Source organism: Phoca vitulina, unplaced genomic scaffold (genome assembly GCF_004348235.1).
Source record: "Phoca vitulina isolate PV1807 unplaced genomic scaffold, GSC_HSeal_1.0 scaffold9, whole genome shotgun sequence".
NCBI classification, from domain to species: domain Eukaryota; kingdom Metazoa; phylum Chordata; class Mammalia; order Carnivora; family Phocidae; genus Phoca; species Phoca vitulina.
In genome coordinates this window covers 60,033,159-60,056,953 of record NW_022589712.1, presented here as the reverse complement: position 1 = coordinate 60,056,953, position 23,795 = coordinate 60,033,159, and the positions used below count along the sequence as shown (strand labels likewise).

Genomic DNA, 23,795 nt, shown 5'->3' with positions numbered 1-23,795 from the left:
ATAATATTCTAGTAAGTGAAAAAAGGGAGTTATAAAGTAATGTGTATAATGCAATTCCACTGTTTAGTTTAAAAATAATAAAAACAAACCAAAACTACTATATACGTGTATGTAAATTTGCACATGAAAAAGAAAGGCACAGAAAGATTCATTCCAAATTCTTAATATTGGTTATTCCATGAGGGTGGATATTGGACATGGATGAGGGGGAAGTCATAAATCTTTTAAAATATTCCTGTATAATTCAACTTATTTTGACAATCATGTATTTTTAAATTTAAAGTTCCAATAAAGTACATTAGTGAAATACTAATGAGTGATAAGTGATATGCTCAGACAGCTTGAGAGGCTATTTATCAGAAAGCCAAATGGTCCTCGACCCAGAGGTCACTCCCAAAAAGAATAAAGAGCTTTTCTCAGTTTCTCCAAATGGAAATATCCCCCGCCGCTCTTTGAAAAAAAAGTGACTCATTTTATTTTCCTGTATCACTGCAATTTCTCTAATATTCAAAAATATTGTGTACAACTTGACACTGAACACATTGTCAACCAGGCCCAGAACCCAGGGCTCAATTTCTCCCAGCTGCCAATCGTGCACAGCAGGAATGAGAGGGAGGGAGAAGCGAGGGGGGAGCCTGCCAGCATGTCCCAGCTCCCCCTGCCCAGCCCTCGGTCATTAACCAGCAAGTTTTTGGAATACATGGGGCCGGCACCCACACGAACTCATCTGATCTGCAGGCATTTACTCGGCACCTCCCTGCTGCAGACCTGTGTGAGGTGCTGGCCATGCCCGTGCTCGCTCTCTTTAGCATTCTGTCACAGGCAGGGAGGGCACGGAGCATGTCCTCTTCCAGAAAAGTTTGAAACAAACTTGAATGGTGTGATGAGGACACCACCTTCCCCTCATCTCCTGAAGCTAAAGGGTACTGACTCAGAGATCGCAAAATACAAATACCCACAAAAGTCACCTGAGCCAGCCCCTCCCCGAGCCCCGAATGCCCCACAGCCACCTCTTCCTGAACATTCCAGATGGAGAACGGTAAGTGCAGGGGTGGGGATAGACTCAACTGTTTCTCAAGGATATCCAGCACTTGATTGAAAGGTGGAAAAAGTTATCAATCAATCAGATAATAAGCAAGAAAAGACATCCAAGAGCAATAAATAACTGTTGGTAAAAGGGCTCCTGAATAAAGTTTTCCAGAAGCACACAGAAGGTGTGGTTGTCACAAATTCCGAAAAAGAGCATCAGGTTGTGCGGCTCTGCGGTGGCGCCACCTGGCGGGCGGACGCAGGGCACAACTCCTGCCTGTCGGGCGCTTCTGGTCCGGTTTTCTGGGCTCTGCCATTCTCCGTGCCTATCCCAAAGAGGGCCCGGATCCACGCGCAATTCTCTGAGAAGGACTCTCTGAACAAAATGTCAAATGTCACTCGACGACCTTGCTGATAGTAACACTGAGATTTTTTTACTGGAAAAATGGCAAAAATTTCAAAATAAATATTAGATCCTAACGGAGGAATAAAATTTGAGGTGCTTTCAGACACTGCTCATGAGAAGACGCCCTGCTATAAGTCTTTCTAGAAAGCAATTTAGCCATACAGACCAAGAGCTTAGACCTTTTGAGATAGAAATTCCCCAACTAGAAATTTGGCTTAAGGAAATAACTAGAGATAATAAGCAAGAATATATTTTTATACAATATTCACCAGAGAATATTAGTTAAAAAATTATGTGAAACAAGCCACAAGTCCAGAAAAAGAAGATTAATCACATCAATTACAATGTAGCCATAGGATAGGATATTATCCAACTACTAAATATGTTGTTTTAAGGCATATTTAATGACAAGGGAAATGGCCAGGACACAAAGTTAATTAAAACTATAGGTTTATAACTGTATCAACATCATGATCCCAATTTTTAAAAATATACACATACATGTACTTGATGAAAGAGGAGGACACAAACCACAATATTAACAGTAGTTCTCTGTGGGTGACAAGGGGCACAAGTTATATTTTTTAATTTTCTATCTTTTCTAAATTTTCTCCAGCAAGGAAATAATATTTCATATATCTACATCTATAATACACAAACACATACTTAGTATATTTTAAGAACTGCTGAATATTCAACATCTGTCATCTTACTCACCTAAATTAAGGAAAATTTCTCACTGTTTTAGATGGCTCTGGTACACTATGTGGCTAGATATTGTAACTAATATCTAGAACCAGAAGCTAATATTATACATACACACTCACACACTTACACATGTGGCCAGGCCAACAGCGCTCTGGCTGTTCCAAAGCTAAGGCAGAAAACTGCCTGATCCAAGCATTCACGCTCCTGGATTTGAGCCAGTTCTAAAGCATACAGGTGCTTAGTTGTTTCTGCTTCTCCTTCCTCTCGTTACCTCTTGGGCAAGTCTCCACCATAGAAAGAGCAAAGGCGGAGAAAGCAGCAGAAACCAGAGTAGTAGTTTGCCTATTAGCAGCTACAATCAGAAGCTTTGGAAGAGCATACAACCAATGACCAAAATGAGATTTAGAGACCCTCTGTGGACTTTAACGATTCATGCTACACCAGTCCCCAAGGAGAGCTGCAAGCTGCTAACTTGTTTGAGAACCAAAGTACATGCAACTATGTGCCAAAGTCCCTCGCAGACGATGGTGTCGGATTCCCCCAAATGTGTGGGTGGGACTCAAAATTGATCCTCCAAAAAGGCTGACCCATTTCTTTAAAAAGAACACTAAATGTCTTGAGTCCTTCCAGGAAGTAAAAGTGAAAAGGGCCAAGTCATAAATAATTTAACAAAAGATGCTTCATTCCTATAAGAAGGGATTCTATAGAATTTGATAGTTCTACTCATAATGGGTACCTAAATGCTTCTGACTCATAACAGATGACGTCAGCCGTGTGTGTTAGCACGCTTGCGCGCATGTGTACAAGTGGGTGTGTTTGGGGTATATGTGTATAGAAGTAGGTGAGGAGATGTGGCAGTGTGTGTGCTCATGGGTGTGTAAGAGTGGTGTGCTAGGGAAGTGGAGGGAGGGAGTAGGAAGAAACAGGAATAGAGTGTAGATATAAAACATAACTCTAAATGAACTAAAGGGAACCAATATATTTTAGATGATTAAAATGAAGAGAAACTATTTTAAATGCTACAAACATCACCAATAGGATAACAAGTTCTATTTAGGTAACTTCCAACACATTGCAAGACAAGGAACAGCTCTATGCTGATCACATAGGAAATTAAATATTAGTCCATGCTATCCCTAGCTTCACCCAGCTGAAGTTCTGGAAGACCTTCAGTCAATGCCTGATCCATTCCAACGAGGTTTGGTAATGTATCTGAAGCCCCATCCCCACCAACAGGAGAATCTGGGGAATGATTCCTCCTGTCCTTAGCCTGGTCTGAGCTTCTGGGCATGCACATGAATCACACACACACACACACACACACATATGCACACACAGAACTACAGCCTTCACCAACCTTCCTATCCACCCACCTGTGGCCACCACACGAGTGGTGTTCACCTGCCTCAGTTTCTTGTATGATTCTGCCTTGCTTGGTTCCGACCATTGATCCATCAACATTAAAAACATTCTATATGCTATTCACTGGTGATCTCATCTACACCCCCAGCCTTCTCAGCTGGGGCACAAATACCTTGGTCAACTCTGTCACTCCCTTTCCCAAACCCAAATATTGGACTTTGATCCCTATATCCCCAGCTCCCAGGCACTTGCTTAGGTACTTCTTCAAATTGGAGATGACTCGGGGCACCTGGGTGGCTCATTTGGTTAAGTGTTTGCCTTCAGCTCAAGTCATGATCCCAGGGTCCTCGGATCGAGCCCCGCATCAAGCTCCCTGCTCAGCGGGAAGTCTGCTTCTCCCTCTCCCTCTGCCCCTACCCCCCCACCCCCCGCTCCTGCTCTCTCTCTCTCACTCTGCTCGCTCTCAAATAAATAGACGAAATCTTTAAAAAAAATTGGAGATGACTCCAAACAGTTCCCATCTACCAACACAGGAGAAGCCTCTCCCAGAGGCCCAGCTTCCATGTACATCCCACCCCGCCAGTCTGTCCACCAACATACACACACACCAAGATCTGGTCCCTTGACATCGACCCACGTTGAGCTTACTTTCCCTGCCCCCTTGCCAACATGAATTTTATTCTTGGCTTACCACTCCCTCCAACCCCACACATATATTCATTCATCCTTTACATCTGGTCCCATTCATCCCCACTTCTACCCTCCAGTCCATAATGTAACTCTGGCAGGTCTTACAGCCAAGATCATACTACAAAGATACAAGATTATGTTTCTTTGGCCAAAATATACAACAATTACTATTACTAATAATAATATTTTACATAGTATCAGACTTACAAAACATTTGTTGACACTTTCCCCATTTTTCACAATCTGGAACTTACCAGCTTTACCACTCTCAATGTATAATCTACAGATACCCACTGGAATAGGAGAAAAGAACATTTTGAATTCAAATGATATAGAAACATATGTACTTATACCTACATGTGAAATATGTAACACCAGTTCAGACTCAAAAACAGCATCTAGATGGGCAATGTGTCCATCAGCCCCGTAGCCCACCATGTTTGCTGCCGAACTAGATAGATCAGAAAGTGGCGAGGCTTGGCACCAATGTCCCAAGGAAATTAAGGAAGACCAACAAAACAAGGGAACTAGGTGGAATTTAAGCCCCGTATCAACAAGTATTAAGTCCACCATGTAAGGAGCTGGTGTAATACACAGTACAATTTGTGTCAACTTTGTTGAGGACACAGTCTAGGCAAGATGGCAGGTGAGAAGCCCGGTCTTCCTCAACCCCTACACATCCTGAGCATAATAAACTGACCCCAGCCCTGGACACCACAGCCTGGTGTCTCCATAAAGCACAGTCAAGTTCACAGGTATTGACCCAGAATTCTCCATTGTGTTACCCCTACCCTTCACCCCGCAGCAACTCCTAAAGCCCGAAGAGGTTTGTAGGGCTTGCCTTTGATCAGCCGTTCAGGTCTTGTCCCAGGTAAGGTCCACATCGCCTGTGCCAAGTGTCCAAAGACAGTGGCGTCGAGAGTAGAAAGCTTGGGGCCCATGATGTACTTCTTATCACCTGCAGCAGACAGAGTGGAGAGGTCACTGGGCTGGCCTGCACTGCCCCACGTGGTCACCATGGCGTTCTGCACACTCTACAGGTTCATTTAACTGTGTGTCAAAAGCTTTGCAGAGTCAAAACGCATGCACCCCCTTTATCTTAAAAAAAATAGAAACAAAAGGAAAACAAATTAATTCTGTGTTGGATCAACCCATATAATAGCCAAACAGGGAAATAACTGGGAACATATCAAGAAAAGCAGGTAAGGGAGGAGAGTTCATGGGGAAAAGGGAAATCTGATCACCCACAGACCTCTGAAGGCACCTCCTTGTCTCAAACTCTAGTAATTAAAACTTGAGATGCTTGAGAACACCTGGAAATTTGCTGAACCCATCTCAAAAGTAACCCACACCAAGCACACCAACCTCAGCACTTATTTTATTAAATTAAAACATTTCCTCAGGAAGAACTCAAGAAGTCTAGGCTACGTGGTAAGGTTTCCCACACTGCACCACGGTCTCTGCAATGCCCTCCCCACTGAACACCAGCTTCCACAGGAAGAGAAACTATGAAACTACAGGCCCCGCCCTGCAATCGGGTTGACGGACAACGATGTGTCGCACTGCTGCCCCCATCTCTCCTTTTCCACACTACTGAACCAGTTCAGTCCTCATCACCGGGACCGTCCCCTCTGACCCATTCACATTGTCCCCAGTCCATCTCCCGAGGCACTGGCAGGCACCGTAGCAAACAGAGGCAACACAGGTGGAACTGGGCCCACCTGGTTCCCGTCCTGGCAACACCATTACTCAGTGTGGGAGCCTGGTCGGGACTTAAGCTCTCAGAGCCTCAGTGTGCCCATCCGGAAAATGAGGATGATATTAACAGTGCTCACTTCTCAGGGCTATCGTGAGGATGAATGGCATCATGCACATGAAGCACTTAGCACCCTATGTCGGGACCTCAAGCATTAGCTTTCATGATAGCAGCCCCTCTGTTTCCCCAGCCCATTCCGGATCCCACCTGACTTAAATCACTACAGTGCTCTTTTCACCACGTCACTCCCCTTCCCACGAACACCGTCAATGGGCTATGAAATGGGTTAGGAAAGAAAGTCCAAACTCGGAATTCAAGGCTCATTATGCTCTGCCTCCAACCCATGTTCCGGCTTTCTCTGTCGCTCCTTCCTTACTCTAGCAAACCTGGGGGACACTTCCCATTCCCACACTTCATGCTTCCCAAGGTCACATCTTCACCCAGGCTGCGCCCACCCCTTTCCCTGCCCCCCACAACCTGTATGTGCTCCCCACTTCTCTCATCTGGTAAATTCTATCCATCCTTCGAGGTCCAGCACGAGCCTCCTTCCAAAGCTTTCTCTGTCTATTCTATCTGGTGGTAAGGGAGTCTCAGTTGAGATAGCCCTGCGTTCAAATGCCGCTATTACACATAGGACCTTGTAGAACCGTAAGGCCTTTTATGCCTACTAACCTCAATTTCTTGAACCATAAAATGGGAGGAATTGCTGGTTGTTTAGGCGAATAAGTGAGGTGACTCAAGGAGAGCACACAGCAGAGAGGTCTTGCCTCTTCTAGCCCAGTCTCCATACTGTGCTATGTGCTGGTTGGTTTTTGCTTGTTTGTGCATTTTGTCTTTTCAGCTAAATGGTAAGTTCTTTGAAAGTAAGAATAATTTCTTATTTGTATTAAGCAAACTCTAATGCAATGTTTACTACATACCAGGCATGGTTCTAAAGGCTGTACTCTACAAATGTCTACCCATTTCACTGTTCTTGAGTGGCAAGCGGACAAAATTAAGTATCTGATGACTGCGTACAAACAAGCTAGGAGAAATGGCTGGAGTTGGGAATGCCAGTTAACAGACCAACACAGCACAGTACCAGCATATGGAAATGTATCAAATCAACATTTTGTACACCTTAAACTTACATAATGTTTTATGTCAATTATATCTCAATTTTAAAAATAAGTTGAAAACAACAAAAAAACAACAACAAATGGAACTGGAGATTATCTTTAAAAAAAAATCATTTCTATTCTATATTCCACAGGGACCAAGGAATGCCCTACAATGTGCTGAACGTAACCAAACTATCTACTCTGGTGAGGACAAGCAAGTTGTCCATACCTGGACAAAAATAAAAAAGCAAACCTGGGTAAATCATTTGTTCTCAAGAGTGTCAGTTATTTTCTTGGGGTGCCTGGATGGCTCAGTTGGTTAAGCGTCTGACTCTTGGTTTCTGCTCAGGTCATGATCTCAAGGTCGTGAGATTGAGCCCCGCCTCAGGCTCTGTGCTGAGTGCAGAGTCTGCTCAAGATTCTCTCTCTCTGGGGTGCCTTAAGCATCTGCCTTCGGCTCAGGTCATGATTTCAGGGTCCTGGGATCGAGCCCTGCATCAGGCTCCCTGCTCAGCGGGGAGTCCGCATCTCCCTCTGCCCCTCCCCCACTCATGGACATGCACGCATGCTCTCTCTAATAAATAAAATCTTTAAAAAAAAAAAAGATTCTCTCCCCCTCTCCCTCCCTGTCTGCTCCTCCCCACCACTCTCTCTCTCTCAAATAAATAAATAAAATCTTAAAAAAAAAAAGTGTCCATTATTTCTTAATGCACCCTGCTGGCTCCATGCCTTGGCCTTAGGGCTGGCATTAGTGAAGCAGGTTGGCCGGGGGACCCTGACCCAGAGCTCTTGTGCCATCCTGAGAGGGCAGGAGGGGCGTGCCAGCCAGTGATCCCTATAGGACTGTGCCAGGGCTCAGCCCAGTCAAGGCCCAAACCTAAGGAAGCCCACAATGCAGAAGCCATGGGACAGTTTTAGGGACTGTGAGAAGGGCCACACACTGTTTCAGAGAGAAGAAAAACAAGACAGAGGACAGCTGCAGGAGCTTCCTGCTCAGAAGGAAAAAAAAGAAAATGTTGATCTCCTTAATTTGATTTAAAAAGAGAAAGAGGGAGAGTGATTGTCTAAGGGAAATGCCAGAATGAAGTGTGTAAATTGAGTCTTTGTAGAACCCAAAGACTTTGGAGGCAAGAGGAAAAAATACATACGGATAAAAAAACAAAACAAAACAAAACAAAAACTTGGGAACCTAAACACAGAGCACCTGGGACCTTGATAAAAAGAAAAAAAATAAATAATTAAAAATGTAATCATTTGGGGACACCTGGGTGGCTCAGTTAAGGGGCTGCCTTCGGCTCAAGTCATGATCTCAGGGTCCTGGGATCGAGTCCTGCATCGGGCTCCTTGCTCAGTGGGGAGCCTGCTTCTCCCTCTGCCCCTCTCCCTGCTTGTGCGCTCTCTGACAAATAAATGAATAAAATCCTTAAAAAAAAATGTAATCATTTGAATACATACATCAACTATGCATACAGTATTCAACCCAAATTTCCCATTTGGCATCAGAACATTAACACTGAAAATTCATGGATTTAGTTAGTAATAGAACCGGACTAAGAAGGCTGGCTCCCAGGTCTTCTGACCTCCAACCTCAGGCTCCTTGCTCTGTGTAATAGGCCTGGGTCATCATCTCAGAGATAAACACCACCTGAAGGGTTGAGCTGTGATCATTTACCAAAAACAATGCTTTAGAGAGGAAGAAGTACGGAATACAGAAAAAAAAGAAAGAAAGAAAGAAAGAAAAGAAAAGAAGTCTAGGGCTTTTTAAAGGTGCTTCCAAAAAAACTGATGGAATTTAGCATTTGTGGAAAACGTTGAATGGTAGATACAAAATCACAAGTGTATACACACACAACAGTGATAAATTTAAAGAACATCAAAATATACTGTTATCGAAAAGTCCTCAAGGACCAAATGGCAGGAAGCTTTTTAAAAATTTTATTTTGAAAGGATCTTAGACTTACAGAAAAGTTGCAAAAATAGCAGAGCTCCTGTATTACCCCTCAGTCGGCTTCTGCCAATATCAACATCTTATACTATCACAGTCCACGGAACAAACTAAGAAATGAACATTAATACAATACTATTAACTGCACTATTTTTATTAGTTTTCATATTTTATTCACATTTTATTAGTTTTTCAACTAATGCCCTTTTGTGTTGCAGGATCCAAGCTAGGATCCCACATTGCTTGTAGGTGTCATGTATCCTTACTCTCTCCTCCAATCTGAAAATTCCTCAGTCTCTCCTTGTCTTGCATAACCCTGACACTTTTAAAGAATACTGGTCAGTTATTTTGTACGACGTTCATCAATTTGAGTTTGCCTAAGGCTTTTTATGATTAGATCAGGTCATGCATTTTTGGCAAGAATACCATGGAAGTCATAATGTCACTTTCTGTGATGGCTAATTTTATGTGTCCATGTGACTGGCCACGGAGTGCTAAGTTATTAGGCTAAACATAATTCTGGGTGTTTTTGTGAAGGTGCTTTGGATGAGGTTAACATTTAAGTGGCAGACTAAGTATTGCAGATTACCGTCTCTGATGTGGGTGGGCCTCATCCAATTAGTTGAAGGCCTTAAAAAAAGGTGGGGGGAGCTGACTCTCCAGAGAGTAAGGGAGAATTCCTTCTGCCTTCAAAGGGGAACATGGGTTTTTTCCCGCCCCTGGACTCAAGCTGAAACATCAGCTCTTCCTGGGTGTTGAGCCTTTAGACTGGACCCACACCCTCAGCTCTCCTGGGTCTCCAGTATGCGGACTCACCCTGCAGATCTTGCAACACATCAGCCTCTGTAACTGCAGGAGCCAATTCCTTATACATTTTTATACTAAATATATACATCCCGAATATACTATATTTACATACATTCTATTGGTCTGTTTCTCTTAGGAAACCTGACTAATATACCTTCTCAGGGCACCCTCTCAGAGGGTCCATAATGTCCATGTGTCTTATCACTGGTGATATTAACCTTGACTATGTGGTAAAGGTGGCGCCCATGAGGGCTCTTCGCTGTAGTGGTACTACTTTTCCTTTGCAACTAATAATCTTGGGTGAGATCTTTTGAAACTGTATAAATATCATGTTTCCCTGCAAACTCTGGCCCACTGATTTCAGCATCCACTGGTAGATGTTTTCTGAAACAATTATTACTATGATGTTTGCCTCGTCAGGATTTTCTATTTTTCTCACTCCTTCTACATGTATTGATTAGAATCCTACTTTTCCCTAGATCCCCCATTTACTAATGTATTCAATTATTTATTTATGTAAGTATGTATTCATCAATACTTATTTTATTCTATGGCTTATAATCCAGTACTTTCGTTATATATTTTTATCGCTCAAATTGTTCTAGCTTTGGCCTTTTGGACATTGGCAGGAAGTAATTTTAAGAGGGAAATTGAATTTAGATTGGACTCTGCTTAGAGACAAAGAGGCCGGGCTAAGGTCTCAAGACTGCAGGACTCCCAGCTTTCAACGAGTGGTTCCAGATCTTGCAGCCAGACGTTGCAAAAACAAAATACTAAGGGCATTTTTGAAGGGCACTGAAGGAACAGGCTTGGAGGATGAGGCAACTCAAGCTTCATTTTCAGTAGGTAAACTATCCCCACTGGCTTCTGTAGGGAGGGACAGAAGCAGCTCAGAGCTACCTGAGCACCTGTGACTCCCTGCCAGCCTCCAGGTTGGGAACGTGGACCAGAACCACTGGTGAGCACAAATGAAGGTTGAAAATATCAGAAACCCTGGGAGGTGAGGGATATCAGACTCCCTGAGGGATGCTCCACCAGAGGCCAGCTTCCAAGCATCTGGAAAACCTCCGTGAGGGTGCAGAGCCCTCCTGACTGTGAGGGCGAGCCCACATCACAAGAGGGTGTGGAGTACATCCAGCCAATGAAGGCAGGGTGACTTCGGGTGCCCACGGTGATTTCACAGAACTCCATGCCTGCATCTTCAAGTGGCCATTAGGGAGCAGACACCAGTGAGGACATGCAAGGACAGTGACCAAACAGCCAGGGGAGAGGGGCCATGGAGAAGAGCCCATGGCAGGGGCAATAAGAGTTGGCTCCACCAAGGGCTAGGGAATACTAGCTGGTCCTGGGTGTTCCTAGAATCTGATCCTACCTCTCTTGGGTGGTGTGGGCAGCTCTTCTCCATGGAAAAAGCCATGATGCAGATGCAATAACCACTGGGGCACCAAGGATGACCACAGATTGAGTGCTAAGTCAAGGATAACAAAAATGTTCCGGAGCCCTAAAGGATATTCGCTCTTTGTACCTCAGACTTGAGCTGTGATTGGATTTTACAAGATCACTGGTCAAAATCTTAAGTGACCCCGTTAATCCAAGGCTGCTTATCCTGACCTCCAAGCCTGAGCTGGCTCTTGCCACATTATCTTCCACTTCTCTTGTCATGGACAGCAACACAGAGCTGACCAGGAGACACCAGGACACAACACAGATGACAGTATCTGGAAGAAGACGGAGCATGTTGGCCAGCTTCCTCACCCCCACTAAGGATTGACTGAGGTGATGGCTGGGAGAGGAGGGGGAAGGGTGAATATGGAAAGCAAAGCCACACAGTTGTCCAGGGAGAACTAAATCAACATGGAGTCTGAGAAGAATGATCAGAATCCAAGCCTGAAGATTCAGGCCAAACTGAGAGAACAAGCTGTAGAGTTCGAGCAAGCCAGGCTTGGTGAGCAGAGGAACTAAGGGAAAAGGAGAAAAGAAGAGAGCAGTAATAGGTCTTAAAAGTCCCACTTAGAGGGTGGGACCATATAACAGCACAACTAAGAAAGTACTCCTGGTCCTAGGCTGTTTGCCTGCTGCCTGGCTCTCAGCCTTCTCTCCTTGGGGAAGATGCGTGAGAGCAGACAGTTGCTAACTTGCCCCAATCCCAGGCAGGACGAGCCAAGGTCTAGCTAGCATGAATGCTCTACTTCAGTCAAACATGCTGGGTGCTCATCCTACTCCCCCTGGCCTCAAATAAACTTCCTCTTACCCAACCTAAATCTTCCCATCAGGCTCAGAACAGGTCCTCCTTCCTCTACTCTGTGAAGACCACCCACACAGACCTGGTGCATGAGTCCGTCTCACTGCCCACTCCTCTCCTAAACCCCAGAGGCACAACCGCTTAGAGCACGGTTGCTCAGAGAACAGTATGAGCCCCTCAGCATCACAAATTCTCAGGTCCCATCTACTGAATTAGAATGTCTGGGAGTAGGACTAGAAAATCTGTCTTTTAACAAGCTTTCAGGTCCGTAAAAATCACCTGGAGAGCCTGCAGTTCTTGGCCCATATTTCAAACAGCACTGTTTCAGGTGCAATTTTACTATCTATGTTAACTAACTAAATTTAAATAAAAACTTGAAAAAATTAAAAAAAAATAGCACTGTTCCAGGTGACTCTTATCATGCCAGAGTTTGAGAAGTATTGGTCTGGACTAGATCAGCGATCTTAAATTCGAGCATGCATCATAATCATTTGGAGGCCTTTTTAAAAACACTGATTGATACCCCACCAGGAATTTCTGATTCAGCAGGTATGGAGTGGGACTCAAGAGTGCATTTCTATGGGGCACCTGGAGGGCTCAGTCAGTTAAGCATCCAACTCTTGATCTCAACTCAGGTGTTGATCTCAACTCCGTTCTTGATCTCAACTCAGGTGTTGATCTCAACTCCGTTCTTGATCTCAACTCAGGTCTTGATCTCAACTCAGGTCTTGTACTAAACTCAGGTCTTGTACTAAACTCAAGTCTTGATCTCAGGGTTGTGAGTTCAAGTCCTGTACTGGGCTCCATGCTGAGCATAGAGACTACTTTAAAAAAAAAAAAAAAATTGCATTTCTAACAGATCCCAGATAATGCTGATGTTGCTGGTCCAGGGACCACCCTTTGAGAACCACCGATCTAGCTCACCATTAAGTAATTCACACATGCTATCTCTTAGTCTGATTTGTGTGTATGTGCTATCTCCTCAAGTAGTTTTTCAGCTCTTTGATGGCAAATAACCCTCAGTTTTACTTTTCTGTCCATCGGGTACCTATCAGAGTAGAAACTGTCAATTAGATGATAATAGCTTTAATTATGTGTGATCTCTGTCCTTTCTTAAAATGGAGAGCTATTGCAAGTATTAGAAGATAGACTAATGTGAGAGTACTCTGCAAACTAGAAGTGCTATTTTAACATTAGACGTGATCTTCTACTCACCACCAGTAATGAGAACAAGTACTGACTGTGGACAGAACCAGTCCAAGATCTCTCCCAGGGTAGAAATCCCTTCTCCCACTTCCCTACCCCATATTTCCCAGCCCCAACTCTGCTAGAGTCGTCTCTATCACTTCTTGGGCAGGACAGACTATTCTGTGGTTAGACAGTTCTATTCTACTTTCTATTCTCTCTTACACTCCCGATCAGACACTTTTCGTCAGGCCAGTTCCTTTAAAGAGCTCTTGTTCGTATTCCCAGCATATTCTAAAATTGCTGTGTATGTGAGTCTTTCAATTGTGGGGGCAAAAGGGGTTGCTATCTTATATGTGAGGTTATTAACCATCGGGAGACACACCAGAAGCAGCACATATATTTAATCCCTCCTCAGGTTTAATTTTTGGAAAGCAACCAGATACTCCTGCAATTTTCTGTAGGATTTTCTGAAAGAGCCCACAGAAAGAATTTTTCTCAACTTGTATGAACTATCTTTTTTTTTTTTTTTTTTAATGTTTTTTTTTTTTTTTTTTAAGTTTTTTATTTATTTGACAGAGAGACACAGCGATAGAGGGAACACAAGCAGAGGGAGTAGGAGAGGGAGAAGCAGGCTTCCCGCTGAGCAGGGAGCCCGATGCGGGGCTCGATCCCAGGACCCTGGGATCATGACCTGAGCCGAAGGCAGACGCTTAACGACTGAGCCACCCAGGCGCCCCTTGTATGAACTATCTTGACCCTGTCCCCACAGACCAAAACCAATCACCTCACTTCCTCTTCCTCTTTGCTGATGTCCCAGCTCTTCAGATTCCCTGGGATGAGACAGGAAGCACATCCCTTCCCCACGACAAGGAAGGAGCCGTGCTTGCTCTTCTGTACGTCAGCCCTCTTGATGTGTCTGAGCGCCTTCTGACCTCCACACACCCAAAGCCCCCGTGGGCATATACTATAACTTTAGAACACTGGGATGAAGGATCTGCACCAGTTGTGGAAAAACTCCACACGTGGCAAATCTAGATTAGGAAAGTATTCCTCAGGAGGCGGCAAACGCCTGCTCAGACTCACATTCTCATTTCCTAGCAACAAACAGCAGCTCCTGGAAGTCGGAACGCACTACAACTAAATCTCTAAGGGTGACGTAACGTTACCGACTCACCGATGACCGGCCTTAATTCTCTCTCCTTGATGTTGCTGCAATATTGTTGCTTCAGAGTCTGACTACACACTGGACTGAGATCTGAGAGGTATAAAAGTCTCCCCAATCTCCCCTTCCCAAGTAGACCTTCTGAGGGTAAAGAATATAGATCACTCAACTCATACTACATCCCAGGAGATGCTTTCCCCTTATTTTCATTTCAGCCTTGGCTGCCCTGTATTTGGGCAAACGAGCCAGTTGTTTCATCCCTTTATTCAATAAAGACTATCTGGTAGCTCCCACATTCTGGTTTGGTTAATGAAACAACGTATCAGGCAGAACTCGATGTCACATCGAAATTTAAGTTCAAATCCTTCTGTAAGGAACTTCTTTTAAGAAAGCTGACTAGTAATAGATTCATTCCCATGGGAGGTTTTGTGTTTGGCCATCAGGGCCATGGAAACAGACTCCACAATCCTGAAGAACTTTTATTCATTTTATGGATCTCAGGTTTCACCTTAGTTGGAACCCGAGATCCTCAACCATTTTCAAACATCAGAGCAAGCACCAAAACCGGGTAAAGATCTTTAACCACCAGAACAGTTTAAGGCAGGCCCAGTGTGATGGATCTTACTCAGATTCACTCAATAGGCACAGATCCCTTGGGGGGAAATCAAATTACTACAGACTTTAGCTTTAAAAATGGGAATCCTGGGGTGCCTGGGTGGCTCGTCTGACTCTTGATTTCAGCTCAGGTCATGATCTCAGGGTCCTGAGATCAAGCCCCGCACTGGGCTCCACGATGGTCGTGGAGCCTGCTTGTGGTTCTCTCTCTCCTTTTCCCTCTGCCCCTCCAATCCCCCCTCTCTAAGTAAATAAACAAACAAACAAACTCCTACACATGTGCTAAACATCACATCAAAATTCTGTTGATGCTCAGTGCAGGACTGAGTCTTTATCCTACTTTATAGGAGAGCGATTACTCCTATACTGAATGCTTTTGTCCATGTATCCTGACCATTCAATGGGTTAAAACATGCCACATAGCTCTCTCCTCAGAGCAGACTGCTTTCTCAAAGATCACGGAATCTGGAGACAGAAACCTCCTACACGCCAAGCTCTATTACTTCGGCATAGATACAGATTTCTTCAGAGCCAAGATGAAAATAAGCCTTTAAAAATCAGAATGGGCAATAATAATAGTATCTTGAGAGACAGAAAGATAAGATTCTACTTCTAAAAGATGTAAAACCTTTTATTTAAATAACTTGAGGCAACTGAGATCCGATGCCTGCCACCCACCATCGCAGGTTAAACACTCTTTCCTTGGCTGACAGCCTGGCTTCACTCCTCACAACTCAGCAGCAGCTGAAAGAGTTTCCTACCGGGATTAATAGGATTGGAGTTATGTACGTGTACTTATTATTGCCGAATACAAAATTACCCCAAAACTTAGCAGTTTAAAACAACAAACATTTATTATCTCAGTTTCTGTGGGTCAGGAATCCAGGCCCTTAGCTGGGTGCCTCTAGCTCAGGGTCTCTCACAGGATTTAATCGAGAAGTTATGCAGGGTTGCAGTTACCTCAAGGCTTGACTCAGGGAGAGTGTTTCCAGACTCACTCACATGGCTGCCAACAGGCCTCAGGTACTCGCTGGCTCTTGACCAGAGACAGTCATCCTCTGCCACATGGACCTCTCTATAGAGCAGCTCACAACAGTGCTGGCTTCCGTCAAAGCAAGCGACTGAGAGCAAGAGGAGGAGAGAGAGGATGCCCAAGATGGAAGCCACAGTCTTTTTACAACCTCGTCTTGGAAAGGATATCCCATTGCTTTTACCATATTCTATTTGTTGGAAACAAATCAATAAATCCAGCTTACACTCAGGGAGGAGATTACACAAGAGGATGAACACCGGGAGGCAGGGAACACTGGGGGCCATCTTGGAGGCTGCCTACTACAGAAGCAATCTATTGGAGCTACATCCAAAAGTGTCTGGAAGTTAAATGTCATGATATCTGTAATTTATTCTAAAATGCACACCAAAAAAGAAAAAAAAAACAGCTGAAGCAAATATGACAAAATATTAACAACTACGAAATCAAGGTGATGATAATGAAGCTATTCATTGTACTACTATTGTACTTTTCTGTGTGTTTGAAAATTTCCTAATAAAAAAAAAATCAAAACCACATGATCTTGTTCACCAACAATGGATCAAGGGGTAAAATTGCATCAACTAAGCTAAATCTTATGTTAAATTATAACATTTGGCAGATGTCCCTCAATGTTTAAATGGACAATACTAACCCCCCTCATCTACCAGGTGAATGAACTCAGCTACTTGGGGGCCTATTTGGTACCTAGGGGCCCTGACCGTATCATTGGAATGGTTCCTTGTGACTTTGTCTAGATTGTGAACTCAGTGAAGAACGAAATCATACTAGACAATGAGCCCCACTCGAGTGCTAACACAGTACCCCCCAGTACCAAGTCCAGTGCCCTGCACACAGTAGGTACCCATTCACTAAAAAATAAATATATTTTTTAGTGAATGACAAGTATTTTATAATACCTTGCCTTAAATCTTTTGGACCAGAGTCATCCCTCCCATATCTGATGGCATAGAACTCTAGGATCTAGAACTCTGGGGCTCAACCAAGGTGTTGTATAGGTAGTTGAGCTATTTCGGCCCGGTCCCAGACAGCTACAGCTCACTGCTTCGTGGACGCAAGACGGCCTTCTAACCGGGCAGCCCAACAAGTCAGGTCCTTAAGTTTTCATGAGAGAACATCCAAGCCTGGACCACCTGGTTTCTAATGCAGGGAGAACCCTCTTTAAACAACAACATGGAAGAACTATAGTCACCACAGAATTAAATGTAAAATAGCTGACTCAGAACTAGCTGAAGTTTGCCGTCAACTTCTCCCCCTAAAACTTACATTACAAGTTGTATCTATGAGGCGCCTGTGCTGTGGTTGTGGAGTAAGTTACTAAAACCCCTAGGCTCTCCAAGCTCCACCCCCATAATAAATTGTATCAGAAAAATATAGGAACTATATTAAAGTAGTCCCCAGAAAAGTGCCTTCGGAACAGCAATTCGATGCTAAACCCTGAGCTTTTATTAAGGAAAACTTACAAATGTTTATATTCAAAAACACTGTCTATAAGGAGCACCTGGCTGGCTCAATTCGTAAAGCATGCAACTCTTGATCTCAGGGTCGTGAGTTCAAGTTTCCCTTTTTATCTCGGTAGCCAAAAAACTCAAAGATAAAGTGTGCCCAATTCCAGGAATAAACTCATTCCAAGAACATGATTTTTTCACTTGGTTTCTGAAAGTTTTATATTACGGTTGACTATGCCCTCTCTTATCTGTGCATTGCCTCAAATTCCTTTTGGAAGTTAGTATTCACTCAGCCAACAGTTACAGAGTGCCTATTATTTACCAGGCCTTCTGTTAGATACCAGGGTCAGAGGGAAGCCAGTCAGCCAATTCCTTCAAAATAATAATGTTCCCAGGCAAGGACAGGGGAAAGTTCAGGTGGGGGGCGGGGCAGAGGAGGAGCCTAGACAAGTTCCATATAGTATTTCCATGATGTAAGTCTGCACAAAATTAAACAGGAGAGAAGAGAGACACCCAATGTAGGGAGCCCCATGGGCTGGAGGAGATTAAGGAGAACATTAAGAAAGTTCCTAAGTAGAAATAAAACTTGAGAATCTGTGGGATGAAGCAAGGCAAGGGAAACAGCCCATGCGAAGGCACGAAATTGTGTGCTTCAGCAATCCCAGGGTCATTTGGTGTGGGAAAAATAGATGTGCATGAGAGGGAGAAGTGGGAAAGGAGGATAGAGATGTGAGCAGAATTCAGGTTGTAAAGAAAGGGAGTTTGGATTTTAGTCTACAAGATCGGGAGCCTACAGTTCTGATTTGCTTTTTAGATTAAACACTAGTAGAATTAAAAAGCAAACCTAGAGGTTGGGACATCGGCTAAGAAGCTGTGGCAAAATCCAGGCGAGAGACATTGGGAGCCCCTCCTCCGGCTGTGGGGCAGAAAGGACAGTAGATGAAGGGACTTGGGGAGCACCCCGGTGACGAGGTACAGCCAATCCTTCAGCGATCACTGATAGAGCCTCCAGCTCAAAAGCCCGACGCCAGGGTCCAAGCCTGACCCCACCGCGTATCAGCTCTGTGGTCTTAGGTCAGTTAGTTAACCACTATGTACCTCAGTTTCCTCACCGACAAACCAGGCATAATACTACTGATAGTAATAACAATATCCCTACCCTCATATATGTTGGTGAAAATTAATGAGAACAGTTCCTGCCTCATTTAATTCTCACCAAAATCATCTGAGCATAGGTACTGTTATTATATTACTGTGAGGATACACACACACACATATATATGTACATATCATATTATATATCATAGATATTTTATATCGTATATGTTAATTATATAATAAATGTAGAATATACATTATGTATATTATTATGAAAGTAGGTATTACCATATGAGGGTAAGTATTTTTTTTTTTTTTTTTTTTTTAAAGATTTTTATTTATTTGCGAGAGAGAGAATGAGAGACAGAGAGCATGAGAGGGAGGAGGGTCAGAGGGAGAAGCAGACTCCCTGCTGAGCAGGGAGCCCGATGTGGGACTCGATCCCGGGACTCCAGGATCATGACCTGAGCCGAAGGCAGTCGCTTAACCAACTGAGCCACCCAGGCGCCCCCATATGAGGGTAAGTATTATATACTGTATTACTATTTGCTTAAGCACATTGGCAATTCTCCATATATGTCAGCTCTTGTCAATATTATTTTGATGATATGCAAGACAGCTCTGGATGCTTGGGATACAGGGACTAACAGAACAGAGTCAGGGTCACTGCCCTCATGGTGTTTACTTCACATGGAGCGATGATAAACAAATCAATCAATAAGTGATAAGTACCATGCAGAGAATTAAAGTAAGGTGCTGTGATAGCGGGTGACTGACAGCTACACTAAACAGCTATGTCAGTCAGGGAAGGCCTCTCTGTGGAGGTGATATTTACTCAGAGATATGAATGTCAAGAAGGGTCTGGCAATGCAAAGATCTGGAGGATCTTCTGGAAAAGGAGAAATCTAGAATGACTTTTTAGCATCCAACCTGAATAACTGAATGGATGACGAAGCCATTCACAGAGAGGTCATGGGAAGGCGTGTTGGTCTCCTGGGAGGGTGAGGAGTTCTTTCAGGATGTGCTGAATTTGAGGCGGCTGTGGGACATCTAAGTGAAGATACCGAAAGGAGCTGGACTCGGGAGGGTGGGGGATGGTGGGGGATGGAATCCTAGGAACGCTTGCAGGGGCCAAGGGCAAGCTGCCCCAAAACGTGCCGCTTGGGCATATTGATTATTTTGTATAAAAGTGCTAGAGACAGCCTGTGCAAGCACACTCAGCCCCTCCCATCCCCCTGAAAACAGGAAATGAATCTCCCATGTGGAAGGCATCCTCCTTGTACCAGGAGCTAAAGAGACGATCTTACCCCCGGAGGTGGGAGATTTAGAGCCGAGAAGGTTATATAAACAACCCATGTTACTTTTTACTAATTTACTACCCCAGCCCAAATTCTGTTTAGAATTCCTTACTAACTGAAGCTCCCAAAGTTTTCTTTTTCCTATCAGGTCCTCACAGATTTATTGTCTCTTTGTCTAAAAAATATAAAAACTGCCTGCCTTGGTCATTTTTTTCGTTCTCAATTTCATTATTGGACCTCTCTGCACATGTAATAAAACTTTTTTCTTCTCCTGTTAATCTTTTAGTAAATTTAATTTTTAGTCCAACTAGAAGAACATAAAGGATAGAAAATAATTTCTCATTCCCTTCCCCATCAGTATTTAAGGAACCTGCAAAGGAAAAGCAGGAAAGAAGGGTCAGACAGATCCAATAAGTAAGATAAAGGCTAAAAAAGTGTTCAGCAAGGACTTCTGGCTTCTCCCAGACCACTTAGTTCAAGTCTAAGCTCCACCATTTATTAGCTGGGTGTACCTTGGGAAGATATCTCTTTGTGCCTAAATTTCTTCATGGAAAAAAAGATCATTGTGAGCACTAATGAGTTAATAAAAATGAAGTGCCTGCATGTGTTGGTAGGTTAGAGTCAAGAACAGGGGCACCACCTGAAACAGCAAGAGACGAATGCCTCCTCAGGGGGCACCTGGGAATCTGTGGAGTTGAAAATGGAAAAATGAAGCCTCCAGAGAAAGAGAAAGGCTGAATCCTTTGTTCTTTTTTAAAAAAGATTTTATTTATTTATTTATTTTAAAGTTTATTTATTTGAAAGAGAGAGAACAAGCGTGAACTCGAGCACAGGGAGAGAGTAAAGGGGGAGGGAGAGGGAGAGAGAATCTCCACCAGGCTGACCACGGAGCCCAAGGCAGGGCTGGATCCCAGGACCCTGAGATCATGCCCTGAGCCCAAAACCAAGAATTGGTCGCTTAACCAACTGCACCACCCAGGCGCCCCAATCCTTTGTTCTTCAACACACCCAAGAAACTTCATGTCCTTTAAGCCTACAGCAGGCAAGAGAGATTCCTCAAAGTCTCTCCCTCAGGTAGACATTTCCCTCTTCCAAAAGGTCAAAATAAAAAACGGACATAAAAATAAGGCCTTTAAGTAGATCTGGTGAACAGGCAGGTTGTTATTTACCCTTTCAAGAGCAATTGTGGGGCGGGGGCTAGGAGTCCGGGTGCAGCGGCGCAAGGAGCAAATGGGAGGTGAGTGTGACTGTTATTACTTCTCAGACAAGCTGTGTGAAGGGAAGGCAAGAGGCAGGACAGAACTGGAATGCTGTTTTTAAGGGAGGGAGAGACTTAGATGTTAAGTAGGAGGAATCTGTAAAGAAGTAAAGGTTGAAGAGAGGAAAGAATTTTTCTTCAAACTCCTGAAGAAGGAAGGGAGGGGCCGGGACTCCGCGGAGCGAGGCTGACCAGGCCACCTGGAGCACTGCTGGGTGGGGAAGGTGAGCAAATGGGGGATACTAGGGATGAGAGTAGCTTCCATGACGGATCTCAGGCTAGGCTGAGTGACAGTGAAGTAAGTAGGGGAAGGGAGGCTAACAAAATGGTGGGGTGGGGAGAAGGTGATGGAGAAAGGAACCAGAGGTTGGGAGGCAGTCAGTGATCAAGTGTGGGAGTGACGTGGGCTACGCGGGGTGCTCCAGCAGGCTCTGAGGTCCTGGTCAAAAGTCAACAGCCCCAGGTGCCCTCTGAGTCTGGAGCCGGCCTCGGGGAGAAGGCAGGCAGCTCAGTGGAAGGAGCAGAGGTCCCTGCAGGGCTGGGTTCAAGGTTGGGAGGTGTTGGACAAACTCCCACACAAGCGCTGTGGATGCCTACAGCGGGGTCAGGGTGGACGAGGACAACCATGAATCAGACTGTCCCTCTGCATACATCTTTACGATTCCAAGTGAGATTGAGAAAATATCTGCCTCAAACATCACTGAGAGTAGATCTGTGAGATATAAATAGACCAATTACATTTTAATGGAAACCTCATTCAGGTGAAAAGTGGACAAAAGAATTGGAACAGCTGATTCACTAAGAAACAATTAGGAAAAATAAAAAGGAAAAAATATTTCTTACAGGTGATTAAAGAATCAGAGTACAGACTAACCTGAAGATAACAGTTTATAATGAATAAAATAAAGTGGTAAATGATTTTTTTTTTTTTTTTTTAGTGTTCAGAATGGTTACTGGTAAGCCTTCAGTGAAACTGGTACCTCAGTCTTTTACTGGTCACTTCGTAAATCTGTGCTTCTCTTTTGGAAAACACCATGGCAGTCCCTAGGAACAGACCTAACAACGTTCATAATCTTTCACCCAGTAATTTCACTCCTATGAGTCTATTTCAAGTAAATAATTCCTCAAAAGTAAAGCACATTTAATTTTAGCATTTGCTTTAAAAAAAAATGAACAGAATACAAAGATGTGTCCATCAGAAATGATATTTCCTAAAAATATGCATGTGGAAGATGTAGGGAAATAGAAAATGGTTACTGAGTTAGGTGACAGAATGATGAAAGAGATCTACATTTTTTCCTAATGTTTTAAATGTTGATTAGTCTTTTTAATACAAATTGAAATTTTTAAATAAATAAAAGTGTGGTTGGGTTCACCAAGGACTTAATGTATTATGATACATCAGGTCATCCTTGATCTCTAATTCCTCCCTGAGGTAGGCATTCTACTCAGGCAAATCAGCCCAAACAGAACACAAATGCTGAAGGGCTTTCATATCTGGCAACACAAGGAAAGGACGGGTACTGGGGACGATTTTAAAAGCCTGTTATCCACAGGGTGCTATCTTGTGAATTTTTCATTCTCTTATTCTAATCATTCAGGAATGGGAACCCTGACATTTTAAACACAAAGCCAAAGACACTTCTCTCAGAGGAAGAAACAGCCAGAATGCCCGCAGGATAGAGATCAGGTTGCTTCCGTCAGAATTATACCAACCAATTTGTGTTGCGAAATAAGCCACAAAGATTTCCAAAAACTCATTAGCATTTAATTTTATTGTGCTAAAAGTCCTTTTTTATTGTTTTCATGAATAACCAACATATTTGTACCCACTAAGATAGCAACAGTGAGAATGGAAAAGGAACAAGCCACAATCTGGACCCCAACTGCCTCGTTCCCATGCGGGCACAAACCCCATGAGCAGGGCCTGGCCCCACCAGCCCCTGGCCAGCCAGTCCTCCCTCCTCCTCCCGGAACTCTAGACTGGAGAGGATACCTCAAAAGAAGAGTTGATGCCCAGTAGTGGGCTGCAAGCAATTGAGAGTTATTGGATAATACGTGTAGAGTAAATCACTTCCACTTCAGGAGGTGAGTACAGGACTCCAGGAGGAACTTGTAAAAAGCTTAGGCACTCCCTGGAACCCAATCAGTACAGGTAAAAATAGAATTTATGGTTTCCAGGTCAAATTATTACTCTCCCTGCATGTGATCTTAACAAGCCACCAATGCAAACATACAGAAGTCTTACTAGAGCCAAAGAAAATGTCACCATTAGCTAAGCGGCCTGAGACCCACTCCCTCACCTCTCTGACCTTCGCTGGGCTTTCTCATCTGTAAAATAACTAGCTTTCGGGGGTGTTGTAAGACACAATATCTCAAAGATGCTGTTAAAGATTTTTAATGTATCTAAATATCTGAGATTTATCCACACGAAAAATCAACCTACTAGGTTTTTGACGTGGAAAGAAGGAAAGCCTGTGGTAAGCAACGTGCCCACAGACCCAACCAGGGTTACCCTCGAGACAAAAATCAAGTAGGCTTGGCTTGTTCTGAATTTTCTCCCTTCTGATACCTGCCCAGACCAAGGCCCAGTGCCCTCCTGGGGTCCCTTCCATGGTCTTTACCCCCCCCC

At 43.8% G+C, this 23,795-nt stretch overlaps 1 protein-coding gene across 6 annotated transcripts in view; it reads right to left on the bottom strand.

Moving 5' to 3' along the window:
- Nucleotides 1–23,795, bottom strand: part of FAXC (failed axon connections homolog, metaxin like GST domain containing) — an 82,024-nt gene that overhangs the window by 9,851 nt on the left and 48,378 nt on the right. For all 6 annotated transcript variants that reach the window (XR_004300008.1, XM_032408189.1, XM_032408192.1 and 3 more), the window contains one exon: nucleotides 5,037–5,153. Coding sequence is in view for 5 of the 6 variants with exons in the window: in XM_032408189.1 (XP_032264080.1) it covers nucleotides 5,037–5,153 (117 nt within the window). In the remaining variant the exon portion in view is untranslated. The remainder of the gene's footprint in view (nucleotides 1–5,036; nucleotides 5,154–23,795) is intronic.